General features: G+C 43.2%; 2 protein-coding genes and 1 long non-coding RNA gene across 7 annotated transcripts in view; 2 read left to right on the top strand and 1 right to left on the bottom strand.

Annotated features, from left to right (window-relative positions):
* The first annotated feature begins 783 nt into the window (after positions 1-783).
* On the top strand, positions 784-14,204 carry LOC106580872 (zinc finger and BTB domain-containing protein 38). 2 transcript variants are annotated; one of them, XM_014162388.2, is made up of 3 exons: positions 784-1,080; positions 1,634-1,707; positions 9,390-14,204. In XM_014162388.2, the coding sequence occupies exons 2-3, from the start codon at positions 1,687-1,689 to the stop codon at positions 13,314-13,316; spliced, it is 3,948 nt and encodes a 1,315-aa protein (XP_014017863.2). In that variant the 5' UTR covers positions 784-1,080; positions 1,634-1,686; the 3' UTR covers positions 13,317-14,204. The 2 variants fall into 2 exon arrangements, with proteins under 2 accessions (XP_014017863.2, XP_014017864.2); XM_014162389.2 differs by lacking the exons at positions 784-1,080; positions 1,634-1,707 and adding an exon at positions 3,724-3,977.
* Positions 1,692-19,525, bottom strand: LOC106580883 (uncharacterized). 4 transcript variants are annotated; one of them, XR_006760981.1, is made up of 5 exons: positions 19,374-19,525; positions 18,235-18,307; positions 17,503-17,805; positions 14,199-17,380; positions 1,692-4,795 (listed from the first exon to the last, which is right to left on the bottom strand). It is a non-coding gene; the product is annotated as an uncharacterized lncRNA (long non-coding RNA). The 4 variants fall into 4 exon arrangements; XR_006760980.1 differs by having other exon boundaries at positions 14,199-17,805; XR_001322979.2 differs by lacking the exon at positions 17,503-17,805 and having other exon boundaries at positions 14,199-14,236.
* rasa2 (RAS p21 protein activator 2) overlaps positions 18,595-20,558 on the top strand; it is a 51,571-nt gene continuing 49,607 nt past the window's right edge. Inside the window, exon 1 of the mRNA XM_014162395.2 lies at positions 18,595-18,838. Coding sequence (XP_014017870.1) covers positions 18,781-18,838 — 58 coding nt within the window. The 5' untranslated portion in view covers positions 18,595-18,780. The remainder of the gene's footprint in view (positions 18,839-20,558) is intronic.

Here is a 20,558-nt window from a genome sequence, read left to right as displayed (position 1 = left end):
CTACGCCCTCTGCTGAAAACCAGCTGTACTGAAGGAGCTGTGTGAGGGGGGTCTGATACAAACACTGTAGCCAGCAGAGGGAGCAAAGTGGCAGAGAAATGCACATCCTTACTTCAGGAGGTGGATCAAGTAAAACAAAGGTGACGTGTGCAAAACAAGTGCTATCAGTCAGACAAACGTAATCCTACTGTTGAACTGTAACCACACTGTCATGAGTTTGAATGTAATCAAAGGTAGGCCTACTTAGCGCATGTATCAGAGAAAAATGTGTGAACCCTCGAAGTGCAAAGGAAGTTTTGTCAAAGGGGATTTTTTTTTAAGAGCAAACATTTTAGTAGTATAATCAGAAAGATAGGCCACATAACCCCACTTAATTTGTTTAAAGAAACTAACTCATACTCACCCTTTACATTATAAGAGGAGAGTCATGTAAAACAGAACATGTTTATTAATAAAAAAATCTGTCTTTACATTGCAACATTACAAAGGACACGATGGAGTTTTTAATGCATGTATTGTTTTTTAAAAACGTGTCTTTAAGTTGTAAAAATCAACCAATCATTCAATCAATCGTGTCCAAATACCTCACTTCGGGGGGTGAAATGGATCAGATTCCCGCACACACACGGCCCTCACTGGTACTGAGCTCTATTATTAGCCTGAGTCAGAGTCGCTAAACACCGCCTCCTCAGCTGGGTCTGGGAGGAAAAATATTCATTACGTAACAATAAAAGATCTGTCTCTGGCTCCACTTCCTGAATACCACAGTGGCTAGGCCTGCGACAGCCGACCAGCCCGGAAGCCTCACTCGCTCTCTATTTATGTGTTTGGGCAGAGCTCACTCTCTTTCGTTTATCCCTTGCAACACATTCCCACCACCCCTCCTCCTCATGTCCTCCTCATCTCCTCTTTGTGGGTCAGTGATGCAGCAGGAGTGACGCAGCAGTGTCAGCGCCTCATCGGCCTCCAGACGTGCAGCGTCTCAGGAGTGGACTGGAGGGAGAATCTGTGTGCCCAGGCTGGGCCCAGACACACACACACAGGCAGCCAGCCACCAGTAAACAGAGGAGAAGGCGGAAGGTAAATTATATGGCGAGGCAGACAGAGAGCAGGCCTGGAGCTGGCTAGCTACAACTCTCCTTCCTACATTCTCTCGCCAGAGGGACTGCTCACTTCCATAGCGATAGCGAAAGGGCCTGTAGGACCATCCGGGAGGAAAAATGTTAGTCGGCTACTGAGCATGTGTGAGTTGGATGTGCCAGCGCAACAGTAATGAGGATCAGTGTTTATGTACGCAGTGTGTGTGTGTTTTGAGAGAGAGAGAGAACAAGGCCTAGTCAGGCTTGCGCTATGGGCTCTGTTTCCCTGCCGATCAATGTTCCTCTAGTCTAGTCTCTAGCTGGGCTCTGCAAGTGGCTACGGACAGACTGAGGCAGTAAAGGCATGTCTTCTTTTGTTGTGGTTTTGAAAATATCCCAGCTGTAATGCATTTAACGGATGGGTGTGCCAAAAAAAAAATAGGATGTCAGAAGAAAGGAAAATATCTAGACAATTTCTATTAAAACTAAATGAAATGTTATAAGTAAATGGGAAAGTCACATCAAACATTGTTGATATGTGATCTGTCTGACAGGGATGAATCTCCAAGCAATTATTCAAGTGTGAAAGAAGAATTCATCCCAGAGAATGGCAACAATGAATCAGCAGGTTGGATTGTTTTAATTTCTCCAATATCCACAAATAATGTGTTCATAGCAATATACATTTGTCCAAATGATTTGTTCAAATTTCAACCGCTCTTTATGTATTCTTTGTTTGCAAGACATTCGAAGTACTAACAAATACTGTGGGAGAGGGGTTGTGGTAATTGAGATAAATAGTAGGTACTGCAGGCACTTAATTTGCAATTCTCAAAACTGTAAAAAACAAAGAGCATGGATGGTAAAGGAGGGCTAGACTTATTATTTGTTTTGGGATGTTGAGTTCCCCTGCAGTGCACCAGTGGAAGTCGATTGTGCAGGCAAGACTACAAATACAGGAAAAGTGGGGAGGAAGCAGGCAAGACCATTAACCATACATAGCAGGAATGTCTTAAAAACAGTGAAGGAAGAGAACGGAAAGACACCAGAGGAAAAACTGAGATAAAGGCATGATAGTGGCCACTCAAACATGTCAAATCATATTTCCTTTGGCTTTAAGAGGCTCCCTCCCAGAACGTGTACGGTTCTTTACTGTTTCATACCACCATGCTGTTAAGGCAGCACTGTTTTCTTCAAAGGTTGCCACAGCAACAAGGTCATGCCAAAGTGCAGCGGCTTACAGAAGTGTGAGGGCTGGCGTGCTCCAGGCTGGTGTACTGCTTACCCAGGCCAATGCAAGCAGACAGGGGCCTTGATTGCATTCAGGTAATGTCAACAATCAAGCCGGGTAGGCCTGCACCAGAAATAGCTGGCAGACGGCTGAGCTTGTGGTTAATTGTGTGCGTCTCGATCACAACCACAAGGCCATGTGACCAGTAATGAGCAGAGAGAGAAAGCAGAGAGAGCAGGAGGGGACAGAGGCATGGCCATTTTCATGATAAGCTGAACGAACACTGGTAGAAAGTGCACAACAAATGTCTCCCATGCATTTCATGAGGCCAATCTGTTCTGTAAGACCAAGTAAATGTAAAATGTGCATGGATTTCACACCCGGGTGCAGAAGCCGCATCCCTGATCCCAGAAAAAGCTAAGACATGTATGCAAATTCAAAAACACTTGTAATAAAACCCCTCCGCCTTCATACGCATAAAGCGACTGTGTGCATCTACAGCAGCTGGTGGGGCTAGCAGTGCCCTGCCTGCCTGGTTTAGCCCCTCCCCCCTGCAGTGCTGAGGCATCCCCCTGTGTTCCCATCCATCAGCAGCCTCCACAAAGATGACGGTCCTCCTCTCCCCTTGCTCTCTTCTACGTCCTCTTTTTTTCTCACTTTCTCTTACTTTGAAAGTACAGAAGCAGATGAGAGAAATAAACCATATATAGTCGCAGATATCTCGTTGATCATGCTGCTATATACAAACAAGAGCATTGTAGGCTTATGTTCATGAGGCAATGCACTGCAATGTACACAGATGTGCTGACAAAGAGCGAGAGAGGGTTGAGTGTACACAGTTGCACAGACAAAGAGAAAGTGCATGCGTGCATTGCATGAGACAGATGGAGAGCGTGATGTGACGTGTGTTTGAAAGTGAGTTACAGATCCAGCTTCCCTTTTGGACTGTGAGATACAGTATGAATGGTGGCGGTGTAGAAGTTAAGCAAAAATGTGATTGTGGGTGCGCTTTGTGGTATGGTTGAAGTTGTATCGCCGTAACCCCGGTAGCAGGCATGCAACCTAGGTGTTTTCTCTGTCATCTGTGCAGCACGGCGTAGTGGTGTGTGATGTAGCACTGAGCCGCTCTCTCTTACCGTCCTCAGCCATGCTTAACAAAGTTGCCGTTTCCTGCTTGGCGACTGCAGAGTAGATGCCGATGGGCTCCAGTTGCCCGGGCAGCACAGAGGCAGCAGACAGACCCATAGTCCAGTCTAGCTATTTTTAAACTTCAATGTGGGAATCCTGTGGTCAATGGTCTGAGAGCTGGGGCAAGCCAGGACAGGACTGGGTGGAAGAGGAGAGAGCGGGAGTACTCGACCAGGACCTAGGGAAAGACGAAGGACGTTGAAGCTGGAGTGAGCAGCGTAGAAAGAGAGAGGGAGGGAATGAGAGAGGGAGAGGAGGAAAGAAAGACAACAGCGAAAGCTCTGCCTCCAACGGCACCACTGAGCAGCGACGAGTCTAGAAAAAAAAGTGTCTACTTTCGCCTTCCTTTCACAAAAGTTTTTTTTCCTGTACGGTAGAGAATATGAACTATAGATGGAAGGACACTGCGTAATGTTTTTGGCTGTTCGCCTTCTGTGTCAGCTGTTCACCTTCTGTGTCATTTTATCTGATTCGCAAAGGTATGTTCTGCACGTTTCCACCCAATCTACAACCTATCTTTAACGGAAATACACATATTGCATGGGGTGGCTTGAGTGGGTTCTGCTATGACATTTTCGCTCTTTGTTTGACTAGACAGCTTGTATTCAATACAGTTTTTTTCTCGCCTTGTGGTTCACAGAAATGAGGGGATTAAAATTTTTAAGGTTTTGAAATGCATATCGCATGATATTCTAAGCCACAGTGAACTAGGGTGTGGCAAAGAGACAACCGTTGATGACAAATTCAAAGTTTCCGCTCAATGTGTGAACAGAGTAAAGCGCATCAAGATGAGAAAATTGGTCATATCAGTCCTTATTGAAAAGAATCAACTGAAATCGCAGATATGCGGGCAATTTCCAGATGAAAATACAAGGAAAGCGGCACAAACCAGGGGAAGCACATCGCCTGCCGTAAGCAGAAGAGAGAAAAAGTCCATTGGGCTGCTGCATTTCTGCTGCAGACTCACACACACCGACTGACACATATCCAGAGTGGAAACAAAGGGCGGCGAGCCTCCATTGCGGTGGCGTTGGAGCCTGGGAGCTCTGCGGTGCTGTGGCTCTCAGACAGGCAGGGCTCGCTGCGAGGAAGGTCCTAACCAAATCCCCGGACGGCTAATGCAGTCGCCCACCAGCCCCGCCATCCGTCTGAATCTGAATCCCAATAAGTGCTGCGCCACAGCATGTTGCCATGACAACAGAGGCCTGTCAGACGGGGAGGCAGGAGGCTGTGTTTCCCAGCGATACGCAAAGCTTCTCTTCTCTGTCTGCTGCCAGCCATATTGTAGTCGTGGCACCTAGAGAAAACATTAGCAAAAATATGTATTTTATTAAGATTTTTTTTTCTTCAAACAAGGGTGCTTGATCACTTTAATAATAAGTTAAGTGACTACACATTTTTATGTTTCAATACAGACATGTTAAGTCAAATTAGTGTTTATGGCCTGGGGCGGAATGTATGGTTTATTGCTGTGCAATTATGTAAATCTAACCTCTGTCATTGTTATTTGTTCTTCCCTGCCTTTTCTGAGGAATATGTAGAATGTGATGCTTAGGACAGTCAGTTGAAATATAGAGACTGAAAATGAGCACAGTTTCAATATTAAAACACGTAGGTGTAATGTAGTTCAACAAGCAATAGGGTGCAATAGGGATGCCTCTAGGGCAGTATTCAACTAAGGGTATATGGAAAATGATATTTTTGTTACGAAGAGGTCTCATCTCAACATCATGTTCTAATGGCAATCTGGAGCACGGACAAATGGTACCCCATAAACGGGCAGCCATTTTAACCTACCCCAACAGCTCACCTTCAACAAGGATAAAGAAGAATATAGAAAATGGCCGCCATGCCATGGAAAATTACAGTATCAGCATTTGGTAGCGCACATTTATAACCTGCCCTACTATATGCATAACAACAATGCCACAATTGCAGAGCTGACCTATACCATCAGATAGCCTTATTCTCTCTGTAAGCAAAGCTGTGGTGCGCTCCAAAGCACCTCTGCCGGACATCAGGGATTGCATCTTTAATGTCAGACAGGGAAAGAAGACATTTTGCATTAGGAAGTATGTTGTGACGCTGATCTTAAAATAAATATGTTTCCAGAGACCTCTTTGGATAGAAGTCAGGGACAAAAATCACAGGATGCTAATAAAAATAGAACTGTTGCCTAGGCTTCAGCAGCATATAGGCATAATCATATTAATAGTCATGCAAACAGAAAGTCAAAAAGAAATGCTGATAGCCTAAATATAGGCTACCACTAACTTCAGAAGCTACTTGCCTTTGCAGATAACCTAAGCATCATCCTGTGTAAAAGCCTGACAGAGGTGTTGCCTCAGACCAGTCCACACAGTGACATAGGCCCACTCCCCTGGGAGGAACACACAGGAAGTGCTGTGCTCTTTAATTTCCTCTGAGGTGAGACAGAAAGACAAGAGACAAAAATCACACTGAACCATATGCAAAAGCATCGGAAGACGTTACACACAAACATAAAACAACCCACTGGGCACAGACTCCAATTCAACATCTATTCCACATTGGTTCCATGTAATTTCATTGAAATGACGGGGAAACAACGTTGATTCAACCAGTGTGTGCCCAGTGGGAATGCTCTACAGATGTCTATAGATATAGTGAAGCAGATGGCGTGTGTGTGTAAGCCGTATGTGTGCGCCGTGAATGTGCGATTAGGGACTGGATTAGCAACTGAATTCTGCGCTGAAAAGAGCTAAATGGTCAACATGGTGGTCGTTCCACAACAGTGGCTCTGTAGCCCAGTGCAGCGGACCCGTTTCAGTTATAGGGCGTTGGTTAAGTATTCCTGTTATTGTATTAGCTCTGTCTCAGCTGTGTGTGGGTGAGAGCAGTCAAAACAATCCTCCAGTGCTTATGAATAATGAACTAACGCTAGGGGCAGAAATGGCGAATGAGTCAGGTGAGACAATCTTACCATCTCATTTACTGCCATCAACCTGAGCCCTCAGTATGAATTATGCTGATGCACCTACCTGCCAGTAAGGGCAATGACTCTAGCATGGCTGGTGACCTGGAATGGCATTGAACGTTTGACTGAAGCAGATAGAGCGAATACACATCCTGGGTGACTCACGTTTGTACTCATTCTAGTTTCCACTCCACCAGATGTATCACTTGCCAGGTACAAGTCATTTTGCTTCAGGCACTTGACTAGAGCATGCTTAGTCAGTGTTAATTAAGAACATAGTGTGGCAGCCTCCAGACTGTAGTCATTCTGCGTTAAGTAGCCTAATGTGCCTCACCAGATTTGGAAACAACAAAACAGAGAAGAGTCTCCAGGAAGCCATACGTCTTCAGGAATAGGTTCACAAATATATACTGAACAAAAATATAAACGCAACATGCAACAATTTCAAAGTTTTTACTAAGTTACATTTCATATAAGGAAATCAGTCAAATTAAATTAATTAATTAGGCCCTAATCTAAGGATTTCACATGACTGGGAATACAGATATGCATCTGTTGGTCCCAGATACCTTAAATAAAAAAAACATAGGGGCGTGGATCAGAAAACCAGTCAGTATCCAGTGTGACCACCATTTACCTCATGCAGCGCAGCACATCTCCTTTGCATAGAGTTGATCAGGCTGTTGATTGAGGACTGTGGAATGTTGTCCCACACCTCTTCAATGGCTGTGCGAAGTTTCTGGATATTGGTTGGGAACTGGAACACGATGTCGTACACGTTGATCCAGAGCATCCCAAACATGCTCCATGGGTGCCATGTCTGGTGAGTATGCAAGCCATGTAAGAACTGGGACATTTTCAGCTTCCAGGAATTGTATACAGATCCTTGTGACATGGGGCTGTGCATTATCATGCTGAAACATAAGGTGATGGCGGCAGATGAATGGCACGACAATGGGCTTCAGGATCTTGTCACGGTATCTCTGTGCATTCAAATTGCCATCGATAAAATGCAATTGTGTTTGTTGTCCGTAGCTTATGCCTGCCCATACCATAACCCCACCATGGGGAACTCTGTTCACAACGTTGACATCAGCAAACCGCTCGCCCACACAGCCATACACGCCATCTGCCCGGTACAGTTGAAAACGGGATTCATCCCAGAAGAGCACACTTCTCCAGCGTGCCAGTGATCATTTGCCCAATGAAGTCAGTTATGAACCTGGTGATGAGACCGTTTCTGACAGTTTGTGCAGAAATTATTTGGTTGTGCAAACCCACAGTTTCATCAGCTGTCCGGGTGGCTGGTCTTAGACGACCCTGCAGGTGAAGAAGCCGGATGTGGAGGTCTGTGGAGGGCTGTCGTGGTTACACGTGGTCTGTGGTTGTGAGGCTGTTGGAAATACAGCCAAATTCTCTAAAACAATGTTAGGGTAGAGAAATGTACATTAAATTCTCTGGCAACAGCTCTGGTGGACATTCCTGCAGTCAGCATGCCAATTGCATGCTCCCTCAACTTGAGACATCTGTGGCATTGTGTTGTGTGACAAAACTGCACATTTTAGAGTTTATTTTTATTGTCCCCAGCACAGGGTGCACCTGTGTAATGATCATGCTGTTTAATCAGTTTCTTGATATGCAACACCTGTCAGGTGGATGGATTATCTTGCAAAGGAGAAATGCTCACTAATAGGGATGTAAACAAATGTGTCCACAAAATTAGAGCAATATGCTTGTCGTGCGTATGGAACATTTCTGGGATCTTTTCAGCTCATGTGTGGCTCAGTTGGTAGAGCATGGTGTTTGCAACGCCAGGGTTGTGGGTTCGATTCCCACGGGGGACCAGTACGGAGAAAAAAAAATGTATGAAATGTATGCATTCACTACTGTAAGTCGCTCTGGATAAGAGCGTCTGCTAAATGACGTAAATGAAACATGAGACCAACACTTCACATGTTGAATTATATTCTTGTTCAGTGAAGTTCTATCACATACAAGGCAATTATTCAGAAATGTAAAATAGAAATGTCTGAAAGCAAGGAGTTTAATTGAATTGGTTTTCAGACAATGGTGAGTGTTCATTTCCAGGTGTATACATTTTTCCAATGTATGGTCAATGCTGTTTTTTCCAACAGAGAATCATCAGAAATTCTTCATGTACATCATTGTAAACATTTTGTAAGGGTAATGTCAAGAGGAAATCTTTGTGCTGTTACTTTTCACTGAGTAAATATTACATTAGTATATTCTCATGAATATATTCTCAACTAAGCATTGTTCTGGTTAATCTATTTGAATAGGCTTGTGGAAAATAAGATAGGGTCTACAGTTCTTCAAGATATGGTATGCCAGCATCATCTTCTTAAACTTTGCTGCCATCTAGTGTGACAAAGTAAGAAGAGCTGGATCGCTTTCTTATAAAACTCACACATTCCACATGGCCATTACTGCCAAATCCAGCCCATGCCCATGCTTAATCAAAGTAACAAAAACCATATACCTTAGATTATCTCTGTATGAAAGGAAATGTTATTGTTTGCACAATTATAGCCTCCTAATATTTTGAATACTAAAGAATCTAACACAGAATAAATAACACAATTTCCAATTCAACATTAAAAAAAGTATGTACCCTTCTCATGTTTTTCTTACGTTCCAGAATGACAATTTAGTCATTTTTACATTTTAGTCATTTAGCAGACACTCTCATCCAAAGCAATTTACAGTAGTGAGTGCATATATTTTCATACTTGTCCCCCGTGGGAATCGAGCCCACAATCATGACGTCGCAAGCGCCATGCTCTACCAACTGAGCCACATGGGACTCGGTTGGTAAAAATGTAATGACGTGTTCATATTTTTCATTGTGACTATAAGCAATGGGCTAACAATGTTTCGAAACCAATTTGAAATGTCCTTTATGTCCTCTCTGCAGATGACGGTGACGTCTCCCTGCACCCAGGGCTTGATGGACAGCTCCCATCCCCAGGCGCTCCTCAGCAGGCTCAACGAGCAGCGCTCCCAGGGCCTCTTCTGTGATGTCACCATCGTGGTGGAGGATGTAAAGTTCCGGGCCCACCGGAACATCCTGGCTGCCTGCAGCGGATACTTCCGCAGCGCCTTCACCTCCACTGAGGTGTGGACTTCCAGCCAGGTGCTGGAGCTCATGGACCTGAGGTCTGAGGTGTTCGCCAGCATCCTCAACCTCCTCTACTGTTCCAAGGTGACATCATCACCTAGCACAGAGGACACTAGATGCCTGATGGCAGCTGGAAAAAGACTGGGGATTCCCTTCTTAGAGAAACTAGTGGAACAAGACAGGCAGGACTCGGGTGGGCCACAGATCCAGACCTCAACCAACCCTGTTAAGACCACAGGCCATAGTAAGGCCCAAGGGCCCCGTAAAGCAAAGAAAGAGACCTCCAGGCCAGAGGAACCAGACAGTGCTAGAGGCCCGCGGATCACCAATGCTTTCTCTATCACTGAGGTGGGTCCTGGGAACAACCTCTTCACCCCACTTGACCTGCACAGGGGGGAGAGGCCATCACCTGACCTCGGACAGATGCCAGCGGGCTGCCCTGCCCCCTGCCCCCTCGCAGTGGACAATGAGCCCATGCAGGCGCTGTCAGAGCACTCCTACGCAGTCATTAGCCAGGTTCCCAGGGACCCTGAGCACAGGGATGGCAACCAGGAAGACAACAAGCAGGGCACCAAGACCACACAGTCCCAACCAAGACAACTGGCCAGCAGGAACAGTGGCCCACTTAAAAAGCGCCACAGACTGCGAGCCGCCTTGAGTAAAAGCACACCTCCAACACCGGCTGTAGCACATGAACCTGTGCATCCTACTGGAAGCAGCCCGGCATTAATTAAGCCCACTGTACAACCTGATGGAATGTCACCCCCGTCATTATACCCGCAGACAGTGCATACAAGCAGGGCCAATGAGCTGCCTCTAGCCATTGATAATGGCTACAGGGAGCTGGACCCACCTCCACTTTCACCCCACACAGAAGATAGCATATCAATCTACGGCTGTGAGCACTGTCCAGAGATATTCACCAATAAAGCACTTCTCACCGTACACACAGAAATGCACAAAAAAAGGTTTGTCAGTCATTTGTTTTGCAAGTTTTGTCGCAGGAAGTTCATGCATTTGAAGCGGTTGCGGAACCACGAGACGGTGTGCCCGAAAGCACAGAGGGGCTCGCCTGACCACGAGCCCCAAGGCAAAGAGGCCGGGGCAGACCATTATTCAGACAGCATGCCAAGCACGAACAATACAGTAACTAATGTCCAGTTATCTCCTCCTGAACTTCCTGACCCTTTCCCTCCAACCAGCCTCCAAATGAACCCCACATCAAAAACACTGCAGGCTGTAGATAGGTTAGTGAAACCTAGTGGAGGCCAGAGGGTCTATAACTGCAGTGTGTGTAAACGGGCATATGTGACCGTCTCCAGTCTGAAGCGCCACGAGAATGTGCACTCCTGGCAGAGGGCGTACCCCTGTCACTACTGCAATAAAGTGTTTGCCCTTGCCGAGTATCGCACCAAACACGAGATCTGGCACACAGGTGAGCGCCGCTACCAGTGCATCTTCTGCTTAGAGACCTTCATGACCTACTACATCCTAAAGAACCACCAGAAGGCCTTCCACGGAATCGATCCCAGATTGTCTGTGAGTAAGAAGTCAGCAAATGGTGGATTTAAGGGCAGCGTATACCCCATCAAACTCTACAGGCTTCTGCCTATGAAGTTTAGAAAGAGACGGTACAAGACTTACAGTCAGACCTATTCAGAGGAGCTGGAGGGCAGTGAGCAGGCCCCACTGGGCTGCAGCTCTCCCATCCCTCCATTTGATGATGGTGATGCTATGAGTACCCAAGATGCTGCTATATTCTCAATGCCTGTGACATTCATGGCCACTCCAAAAGTGGTGGCATCAGTAATGCCACGCATCAGTTTTGATCAGCCCTGTGACCAAGATGTAGACCAAGCTGCAGGCACAGGAAAACAGGCCTCTCACTCAGAGCATAATGGGCCTCCATATAGCTATACAACCCCCTTGGCCATAATGCAGGCAGGTGTGGAGTCCCCTGAAATGGACTATGGAGATGGTGCTGCATTCCAAAGGTTTAAGAACCCAGAGGGCAACAGTCACAATCTACCAATCCTAAAAATTAACCCACCCAGCTCTCTGAACAGGTTATGTGAGCTCTCAGCTGCAGCCCAGAGAATTGAAGCCATGACCAGTCAGCTTTTTCTGCCAGGGGTTGAGAGCCTGGCACCTAGCAAGACTGCAGGGGGGGAAACTGAAACGTACATTGCCAAGCCTGCATGTCCAGGTCCCTCCGTGGATGGTCACGTTCTACCTCTCTGCCAGATCACAGTGAAAATTGGCAACGAGGCAATCATTCGCCGAAGGATCAAGGGCTCCAAGCTGTTCCCCAGGAAGAGGAAAAGAAGCAGCGGGAGCCAGGTAGAGGAAAGGTGTTGGGACCAGGGCCGGCCTACAGAGAGCAGCATGGAGAGCTCCAGCCTCCGCTTCAGGACAGAGGTCACTTCTGTCATAGAGCCAGAGCCATGCGATGACCTCACTGACCGTGACACAGCTGACAAGCTCTGGCGTCCCTATTACTCTTACAAACCCAAGAAGAAGAGTAAGAAACTGAGATCCAAACACAGAAAAGAGAGACGTCGTCTCCGCTATTCCATGACATCCTCAGTAGTGCCCAGGGCCAGCAAAGACTACCTGGATAAAGGATGCAGAAGTGCTGAAGAGAGCGTCTCCAGCGAGGGCACAGAGCTGAAACAACGTCTCAGAAACACCAGCCCAAAGACGACATACACCTGTGACATCTGTGCAAGCACCTTCATAACGGCATCTGGTCTGAGAGCGCATGTCATTGGCTGTCACCCAACTTTCTGTCGGACCTGTGCAAAGCAGTGTCCCCCCGGCGAAGCCCCCAGTGCCAGCTTTGAGACCGCTGAGGACAGCAGGGATTACATATGCAAGAGCTGTATGGAAAATGGCTCCTGCTTTGACAATTGTGCCCGCAGCCCTAGCACAGAGAAACGGTATCATTGCTCCTTCTGCCCCCAGCGCTTCCTCTACCTCGCAACCAAGAAGAGCCATGAAAAAAAACACCAGGAGACAGCAGGAAAGGGGTACAGCAGCGACAACTACCCCACAGTCCCAAAACGCCCAGCAACTTTGGACTTAGGCTTAAATCTGAAAAAGCATGTCATCAAAACAGAGGAAGGAGAGGATCAATATAGCATCGACAAGGAGAGCAAAGTGCCAGCGGGATTGCTAGGCAGGTTCTCAACAGAGAAGATAGAGCCTAAGCACGAGGAATGGGAGGACACAGGTGACTACATGTCAGTGGCGCCCGAGAAAGAGATTCCATTTAGAATTAATAGTGATGGACATTATCAGAAAACTCCAATGTCACCCCCCTGCACAAACACATTTTCTCCTATCCCTTCAGAGATGCTGTACAGAAAGCCTTCCCCTTCAGAGATGCTGTACAGAAAGCCTTCCCCTTCAGAGATGCAGTACAGAAAGCCTAAAAATCACATTGAACACAAACAGCAACATCAGACAAGCCTCACTTCCAAAAGGCAGAACCAAGTAGACTATATCGGTAGAGAGACACCCAGCCATAAGGCCCCTATGACCACACCAGGAGCAGACAGTCATTTTAGCTATGGGCAGTCTTCTTCTACATATCTGAAAAGAGACTCTGTCACTAGGGCAACCACTCCCTCCTCGCCCAAGTCAGAGAAGCATACATACAGTGCAAAGAAGAGACCTCTTTACAAACATAATACTTATCATTCAGGAGGGAAATACTTTTAAGTGACTATATGCCTATGTAGTAAGTTGCAGACCTACAGTCAAATACATACAGTACCAGTCAAAAGTTTGGACACAACTACTCATTCCAGGGTTTTTCTTTATTTTTACTATATTTATAGAAAACAGTAAAAATAAAGAAAAACCCTGGAATGAGTAGGTGCGTCCAAACTTTTGGCTGGTACTGTATGTCAATAGATTTAAAAGCTGTGCTTGATTTAGGTTAGTTTGATTTAGGTTAGTTTGCCCGAAATAATGGACACAATGGAATTGACCCAAACAATCAAGTTCACCTCAAGTACTTTGAAAATATTATTTGACATTGTGTTTTTGACCTGGGCCTGGAAAACAGATAGATCTGAAATAAGTTGCCAATGGAAAGCAGATATTGAATATGAGGACCTAACTGACATCTATGTAAATTGAATTTTCTTCACTTATAACACAATCAGTAGTTTCTCATGTTAAAAAAAAAAAAAAGTGATTTATTTTTGTACTTTATTTTGCTTAGAGACTAGTTCATAATTATTGTGCTGTCCATATACTATACCTATGCTAATTGTGCATAGTTATTTGCACTTTATAATAATTTATATTTACACTGTATAGGCTACCATTCATAATAATAGTCTGTCCACCTCTTTGGTAGTGTCATTACCACTGACAGCACCACATGCACCATCAAAATGAATGAGTCCCCATGTGTGTCTTTTAAAATAATATACATGAGTGTTACAAAGTTGACAAACTGCAGTTTGTTTGTCAGAGGGAATAAATAATTAATCAATCAAACAGTAGATAATGACAGGAAGAAAACATACATGCTTGTTTTTATATTCCCGTGTCTTGGGTTATTTAGACAAATAAACAAACAAACAAACAAACCTGTCTGGAATTGCCGAGAAGAGCTGTTAAGCTACATTCTGGAATTAAGAGGACAAATTAATGCATGGCACACACACACCCTCCTATTGTTTAAATTAAATAAGCACACAGGAGGCCATAATTTGTAAGTCCTTGCACTGATGTAGTTTGCAGCCGTTACTTTCATAAGACAAATATAAATAAAACAAATCTAAGCCATCTAATATTTTTACTCTTTACTTTACTGAATGCTCCTCTACCTTTGTGTTAAATGTTTTACCTAACTTCTCAGTTGTATTACCGTCGGTAAATAAAAGAGTGTGTAGACTTTGCAAAAGTGCAAATGCTTAGTAAATCTGACTGTCTGTTTACTCTGGTGCTCTGTTAAATTCAGTTCTACAGTCACTTGGTGGCCTCGAGGGTCAGCCCATCTGAGAAGTTAATTCCTTTCCCATTATCCCTCAACAAAACCCAGCAACATTTTAGAGTCTGGCCCACACGAAGCAAAATCCAGATGTTCCCCTCTCCCCATCCCCCTGGAGTCGGGACTGGCCCCGATCTGGTAACAGGTTTATTAGGTAGTACAGTACTTACCTTCTCCTCCGCAACCCCCTTGTTACCTAATGCTACCAGTTTCTGGATAAACCTTAACTACTACTCTCTGCTCCTTCAATGATTAAGTTGACAGTGTTAATGAAGATAAACCATTGAGGTGTCTGTGAGTCACAGGCCATGAGAGTTTAACTATTTACAATTTGCTACACAGTCTAAATAAAGTTCTTGATGAATAATACACATTTGACAAATCAAAGCATAGTCATGGAGTAGTCATCATGGCTAATACCCATAAGGACCACATAACCAAATGCACAGCAGGTTATGTTTGTACATTGAAACTTCCTCTGGTTTATAGAAACGGCAAATTGAATCACACTGGTCTCCTCTTCTAACACAAGCATCTGGTCATCTAATCTACTTCCTTCAATGAGGTAAGTGGTCACATAGATAAAAACATCCATAAGGGTGATTCCTCACAAAATTAGAACAAAAAGAAGAGTACGATTCTGGGGATTTTCATGAAATGTAGTCTATATAAAAGGTTCTTTTGGTGGAAGGATTGTTGACATATTAGACATTTGTATCTTAAAGCATAATTGAGAAATCATTCATTGAAGCTGGAATGTGACATTTACCCAGGCCTCCTTAATGGTTCATCTGTAGGTGCTATAAAGCATAAATTGTCATACGAAACCGCTTGCTCTGCAATATGAGTAGTATTTTGATTACAAAACCAATGTTCTTCAATTCATTTATGAATATTTAAAATATACCATTTTTGATTTGGCTAATGTTTCAATATATTGTTGATCATAGCATATTCGACAAGCACACAATTCCCAGAATGGGATCTCTGCTACTTTGGAGTTATGATCCAATATGTAAGCATTACCAACAGAGTGAATGTGAAAACAGTCGCCCTCTGCTGCCGATTTGCAGGATGTGCAATGATACAAGTAAAGGAGCATGCTATGCCAATTTATCTGAATAAAATGGGCCATAACTTTAAAACTAGGAGAGATCCCACTCTGGAACTTTGATATGTCCGTATTGTATATTATGTTCATCACTATGTAAAAACATTTGACTAATCACATTTTTTATATTTTCAATATAAGATCATTTGTATTAAAATCAAACTACTACTCATATTACAGAGTAAGCGGTAAAGCTTCAAATGACACACATTTTTGCTTTGTAGCACCTACAGACGAAACATGAAGCTTTAAACGAGGCCTGGGTAAGGCCAAAATCTTACAAATGTTCCAACTTTAATTATTTCTCAAGTATGATTTAAAGCGCAACTGAAGGAAAACAACTTCTCTGATAGAAAACAGCCCATGTGGCATCGATATTAGTCAAAAACATTTATTCTAGTGTTAAAATTGACTACAAAGTGTAAACAGGATAATTTTGATAAAGTCAGTCTCGTCCAAAACTGAGTGTCATGTACACATTTAAAGTGTTGTTTAAATAGAAAACAAATTGACAATACAACTTTCATAACAGTTACATACCAATAAAAAGAGACTAGCCTGCTGGCCTTACTGGGTCGATAGAAACATTAGCCCGAGCTATTTAAGAGGGATATCACACCCGGCACAAATTATTGTCTAGTTCTGTTTTCCTGCCGAGGGGTGCCCTATACCTACACCCAGAGAGGAGTAGTTCAAAGTCCGGGTACAGAGGGTGGCTTGGGTCTAAAATGATTTTGTGAGCCTTGCGGAGGGCCCTGAACTTAAACATCTCATCCAGGCCTGTCTATTTGACTCCAAGTACCTTGCTTGCTGTGGTGATAATCCTTCTCAGCATATTTATCTGGCTGACAGTGGCATTGCCAAACCAACAAACAATACAAAAAATTAAAATAATCTCAATGAAAGATTCAGTATAGTACAGTCAACATTAAAAGATCCCAGCTTTTTGAGAAAGTACAGTCTCCAACTCTTTTTGTAGATCAGGTATGCACATTTACTCTACTGAAGCTTATTGTCCAAGAGGACACCCAGATATTTGTATTCCTCCACAATCTCTATGTTCTGACCTCTGATAGATGTTGCAGAGGTAGGTGTTGTATGCTTCCTGAAGTCTACACACATCTCTTTGGTCTTGTTGGTATTGAGGACCAAGTGTGATTTGTTACACCACTCTACAAAGTCATTTAGGACCGGGCCATGGTGTTCCTCAGCAGCATGCAACAGTCTGATCAAGGCAGTGTCATCCGTAGTACAGTAACTACATGTAATCCAAAATGAAATGTACATAATCTCCAAAAGTAATTATTAATCATGAGAGGACAATAAACAGTAACTAGTAATGCATCATACTCCAAGAAAGGTTAAAATCTCACCTTTCTGGTATTTTTTTTATAGAAATTGCTCAGGTGTAGTCACTTTTGAAGACACAAGCTCAAGTACACAGTACAGATATGAAGAAAATATGAAATATTTTATTTGACGTATTTCCTATTTAACAAAACTGTATGACATATGCTTTCTAAATGTAGTATAATCAAATTATAAAACCTCTTACTATAAGATTTCACCTTCCTTATAACTGTAAAATACATATTTGTTTGTTTAGTGTTAGAGAAAATGTGCATATTTTCTAAAGGTCTCTCTTGATCAAAACACCTGCCCCCACCGCTGTGAACGTCAAATAGAGCTATATTAATTTCATATTAAAATTTGTCCAATCTATAAAATATTTTAGATTAATGGCTATAAATCGATCTCTGAATATGCTATAGTGATGAAACCACTCTCACCTGCTGCGCTATGATGTAAGGATTGCAGGCATGCACTTTTTCAGTGGATGTGATGTATTGTTCAGCCAGGAGTTGATGGACAGTCGGAAGAGCGAATTAAATGGTAGGAGCTTCAAGTGGTTTCAGATTTAACGTCCTACGTCACACAGGCAGACAATATAATACTATGTCCGTGGGAACCAAGGTTATCGCTCAATGCATGCCATTTTGAGCTAGTGTCCACAGATCCGATTTATAAAGTGAAAATGTCAGTCAGAACCGGTACCAGAACCACGCAGGTCCCCTAAACAGGGGACTTTACATCTAAAAAGGATAGAAATGTCAAATATATATGTCAACAATCCTTCCTCCAAAGGACACTTTATTGATTACATTTTGCGAAAATCCCCCAAATCATGGTATTTTTTTTCTAGTTTCATGAGGAATCACCCATATGAAAATAAGGTCAGGTTTAGGATTAAGGTTTTCAAAAGGGCTTGCAATAAAGTGGGCACAAGGGTTTGGTTAGGGTTTTGAGGTCAAGATGGACTGGTGCTAGGGTTAAGGGTTATTAGGACATGGGTTACAGTTTTGAAAAATAAGTGAAGATAAAACTGGGGCTAGGGTTTTCTAAAGTTAGTATAAGGTTGGGTCTAGGGTGCTGTTCCAGTGGTGTAAAGAAGATTGGCACCCGAATTGACAGGCACAAGGCACTTTCATTTCTGCTTGCCTTGAGCAGGCAGGTGTGCATACCTGTATTCCCTCTGTCCTTGTGAATGTCCTGAATAGTCTTGGATAAGCAATCCACCATCCAAACTGTGACTACCTTGAAATAAGAAAGAGATGAGAGAAGTGAACATAGTCAGTTCCCTGTATTACTGAAAAAAAGCACATAATCCGACTATGCAAAACTATATCAGCTGTAGGCCTGAACATTGTTAACTTTCGAATAACAAAATATCAAGAAATGCTCCTATGGCAAACACAGAAGTTACAAGTATTGTCTGTGCAAATTCCGTGTCTGTAGGTCGGGTACCAAACGAGGAGGGGGGGGGGCGCATCCTCTCATCTTTGACACTTCTTTTTTGGTAAATCCTGCACAGAGCTTCCACTTGTTTTACAAACTGTGAGAGCTGTGAATACTATTCACACAAGTCTCTCCAGTCTAGTCTAATGTCAGCGTACGGCCAATAGCGCTCGTAGTGACGCTGCAGTAGGTTGGCCCTTCGCTTGCATTCATAGACGGATATTATAGCTAAGCGTTGAATGTACTAGCTACAGATACAGTCAAGTCGGACCATGGCGGAAGAAGAGGACACGAGAATACGGATTTTACAAAGTCTGCGGGGAAAGATATGTAAGTGCGAACCATGTATTTACTGTATCGGCATTCTTCAATTGAAGGCTTTAACAAAAAGTAAACGAGGTGAAAAAAGAGGGGCGCGGTACGATCAACACAGCCAGTTCAAGAAGATAGATTGAGACATTGTTGTGAATGAATGTTGCCCGGGCCCGATAAAAACTTGTTTTATATTTTCAGAAAACGCTGTCACAGTGTAGCTATTTATTTTAATATCACAGCTAGGTTATCTCCTAACAAAAGCCTATGCAAAGACGGACTAGTTAGTTAGTAGTCAGTAGTTTGAAATCCACACACACACGCATCAAAACACATGAGCTAGGACTGGCTAGCTTAACTGTTAGCTGGCTCGCGCTAGTTAGCTACGTTGCTAAGTTAGCTGTCTATTTTTCTAGCAAACGTAAAGTGCTTTCCGTGAAATTGTGCCACACCCTATACAGGTAATTAATTTGTTTCAATGTATCTTAGCTAGCTATCTAATAATAATTTGTCATTCATAGCAAGTTCACGCTACCAGTAGCTAGCTAGTTACCTTGTCTCTGTTCTCATCTTGCGAAACGCTCGTGGCAGGAAGTTGTCTCCGAGTGTTGGTTAGGTACTGAAATTTAATTGTGTTGAAATAACTAACTAGTTTCGATATTACTCTATTCCAGATTAGTCATCACTTGAGAAATTATTTTGAAATTTTAAGCCATACCCTTATCCAGCAGGGTTGGCTAATAGCTGTTTTTTCGTTACTGTCATATTGATAAGAAAAAAAACGTGAATTTACCCAGAATTGAGAGAATTTTTTATTTCATCAAAGATAATGGATACAATGTATTCTTCTTTGAGTTCAACTTTTACACTTTCGGGATATATTTGGTCACAAACACCCTTGTCCATCATTCTTTGAGCAGGAAAATAACATGAATTAATAAAAGTTCCATAATACATTCTATAAGTTCTGTGGGGCCCTTGCAGTGCAGTTTACTCATGTGAATAAGATCAATTAAAAGTCATAATCATAAGGACAGGTGGATTACTGAAATGGCTTCCTTCCCATGGATGTCGGGTGCATACTTTTTTGTTGTTGTTCCAATTAAGAGACTTCTTGAGGTCCTAAACACAATTCCACATCAAGACTACATCCATCAATTGTTATTATCCTCTGTAAAGGATGTAATTTCATGACTTGCATCTATGAATAACAGCTAGCCTATAGCAGATATTTAAGTAACTTTGTCAAAGTCCATTTGATAAAGAATTTGTTTGAGTTCATAAACATGCACCTGGCTTTTATGCAGACAGTTTATTAGTTTTGAATGAGCACAGTACCACACAGGATCTTTTGATGGAATGTTACTTGCACACAAACAATACTGTCAGCTTTGTTCGCGTAGCTGTGAGAGAGAACAACACCATTCACACTATCTACTGCAAAATGAGAAAACAACATACTAAGCATCGCATACATAAACCTGTTTTGATTGCAGGAAGTTTAGTAAAGTATGAATTTATCTCAATGGTCTGAAAGATGGGACTCCTCCTTTTGATCAGTGTTTTCACTAAAAAGGACTAATCATAGTACCTGCCCTTGGTTACAGACTACTGTACCACTACTCTACCAGTATTACCCCCCTTCCTCGCTCTGGCTCTGATGCTCACTTCTGCAGATGCTATCATGCGTGTACAAACAAGCACAGACGTTGACATGCACAAAGTACTGTCATCATAG

This window comes from Salmo salar, chromosome ssa20, assembly GCF_905237065.1.
Source record: "Salmo salar chromosome ssa20, Ssal_v3.1, whole genome shotgun sequence".
Lineage (NCBI taxonomy): Eukaryota > Metazoa > Chordata > Actinopteri > Salmoniformes > Salmonidae > Salmo > Salmo salar.
This window is presented reverse-complemented; position numbering and strand designations above follow the sequence as displayed.

What these genes read in the sequence shown, in the direction of transcription:
- LOC106580872 (XM_014162388.2), top strand. Translation starts at nt 1,687, where the DNA reads ATGGCAACAATGAATCAGCAG. An exon ending in TGGCAACAATGAATCAGCAG is followed by an intron (nt 1,708 to 9,389) that starts GTTGGATTGTTT and finishes TCCTCTCTGCAG; the next exon opens with ATGACGGTGACGTCTCCCTG.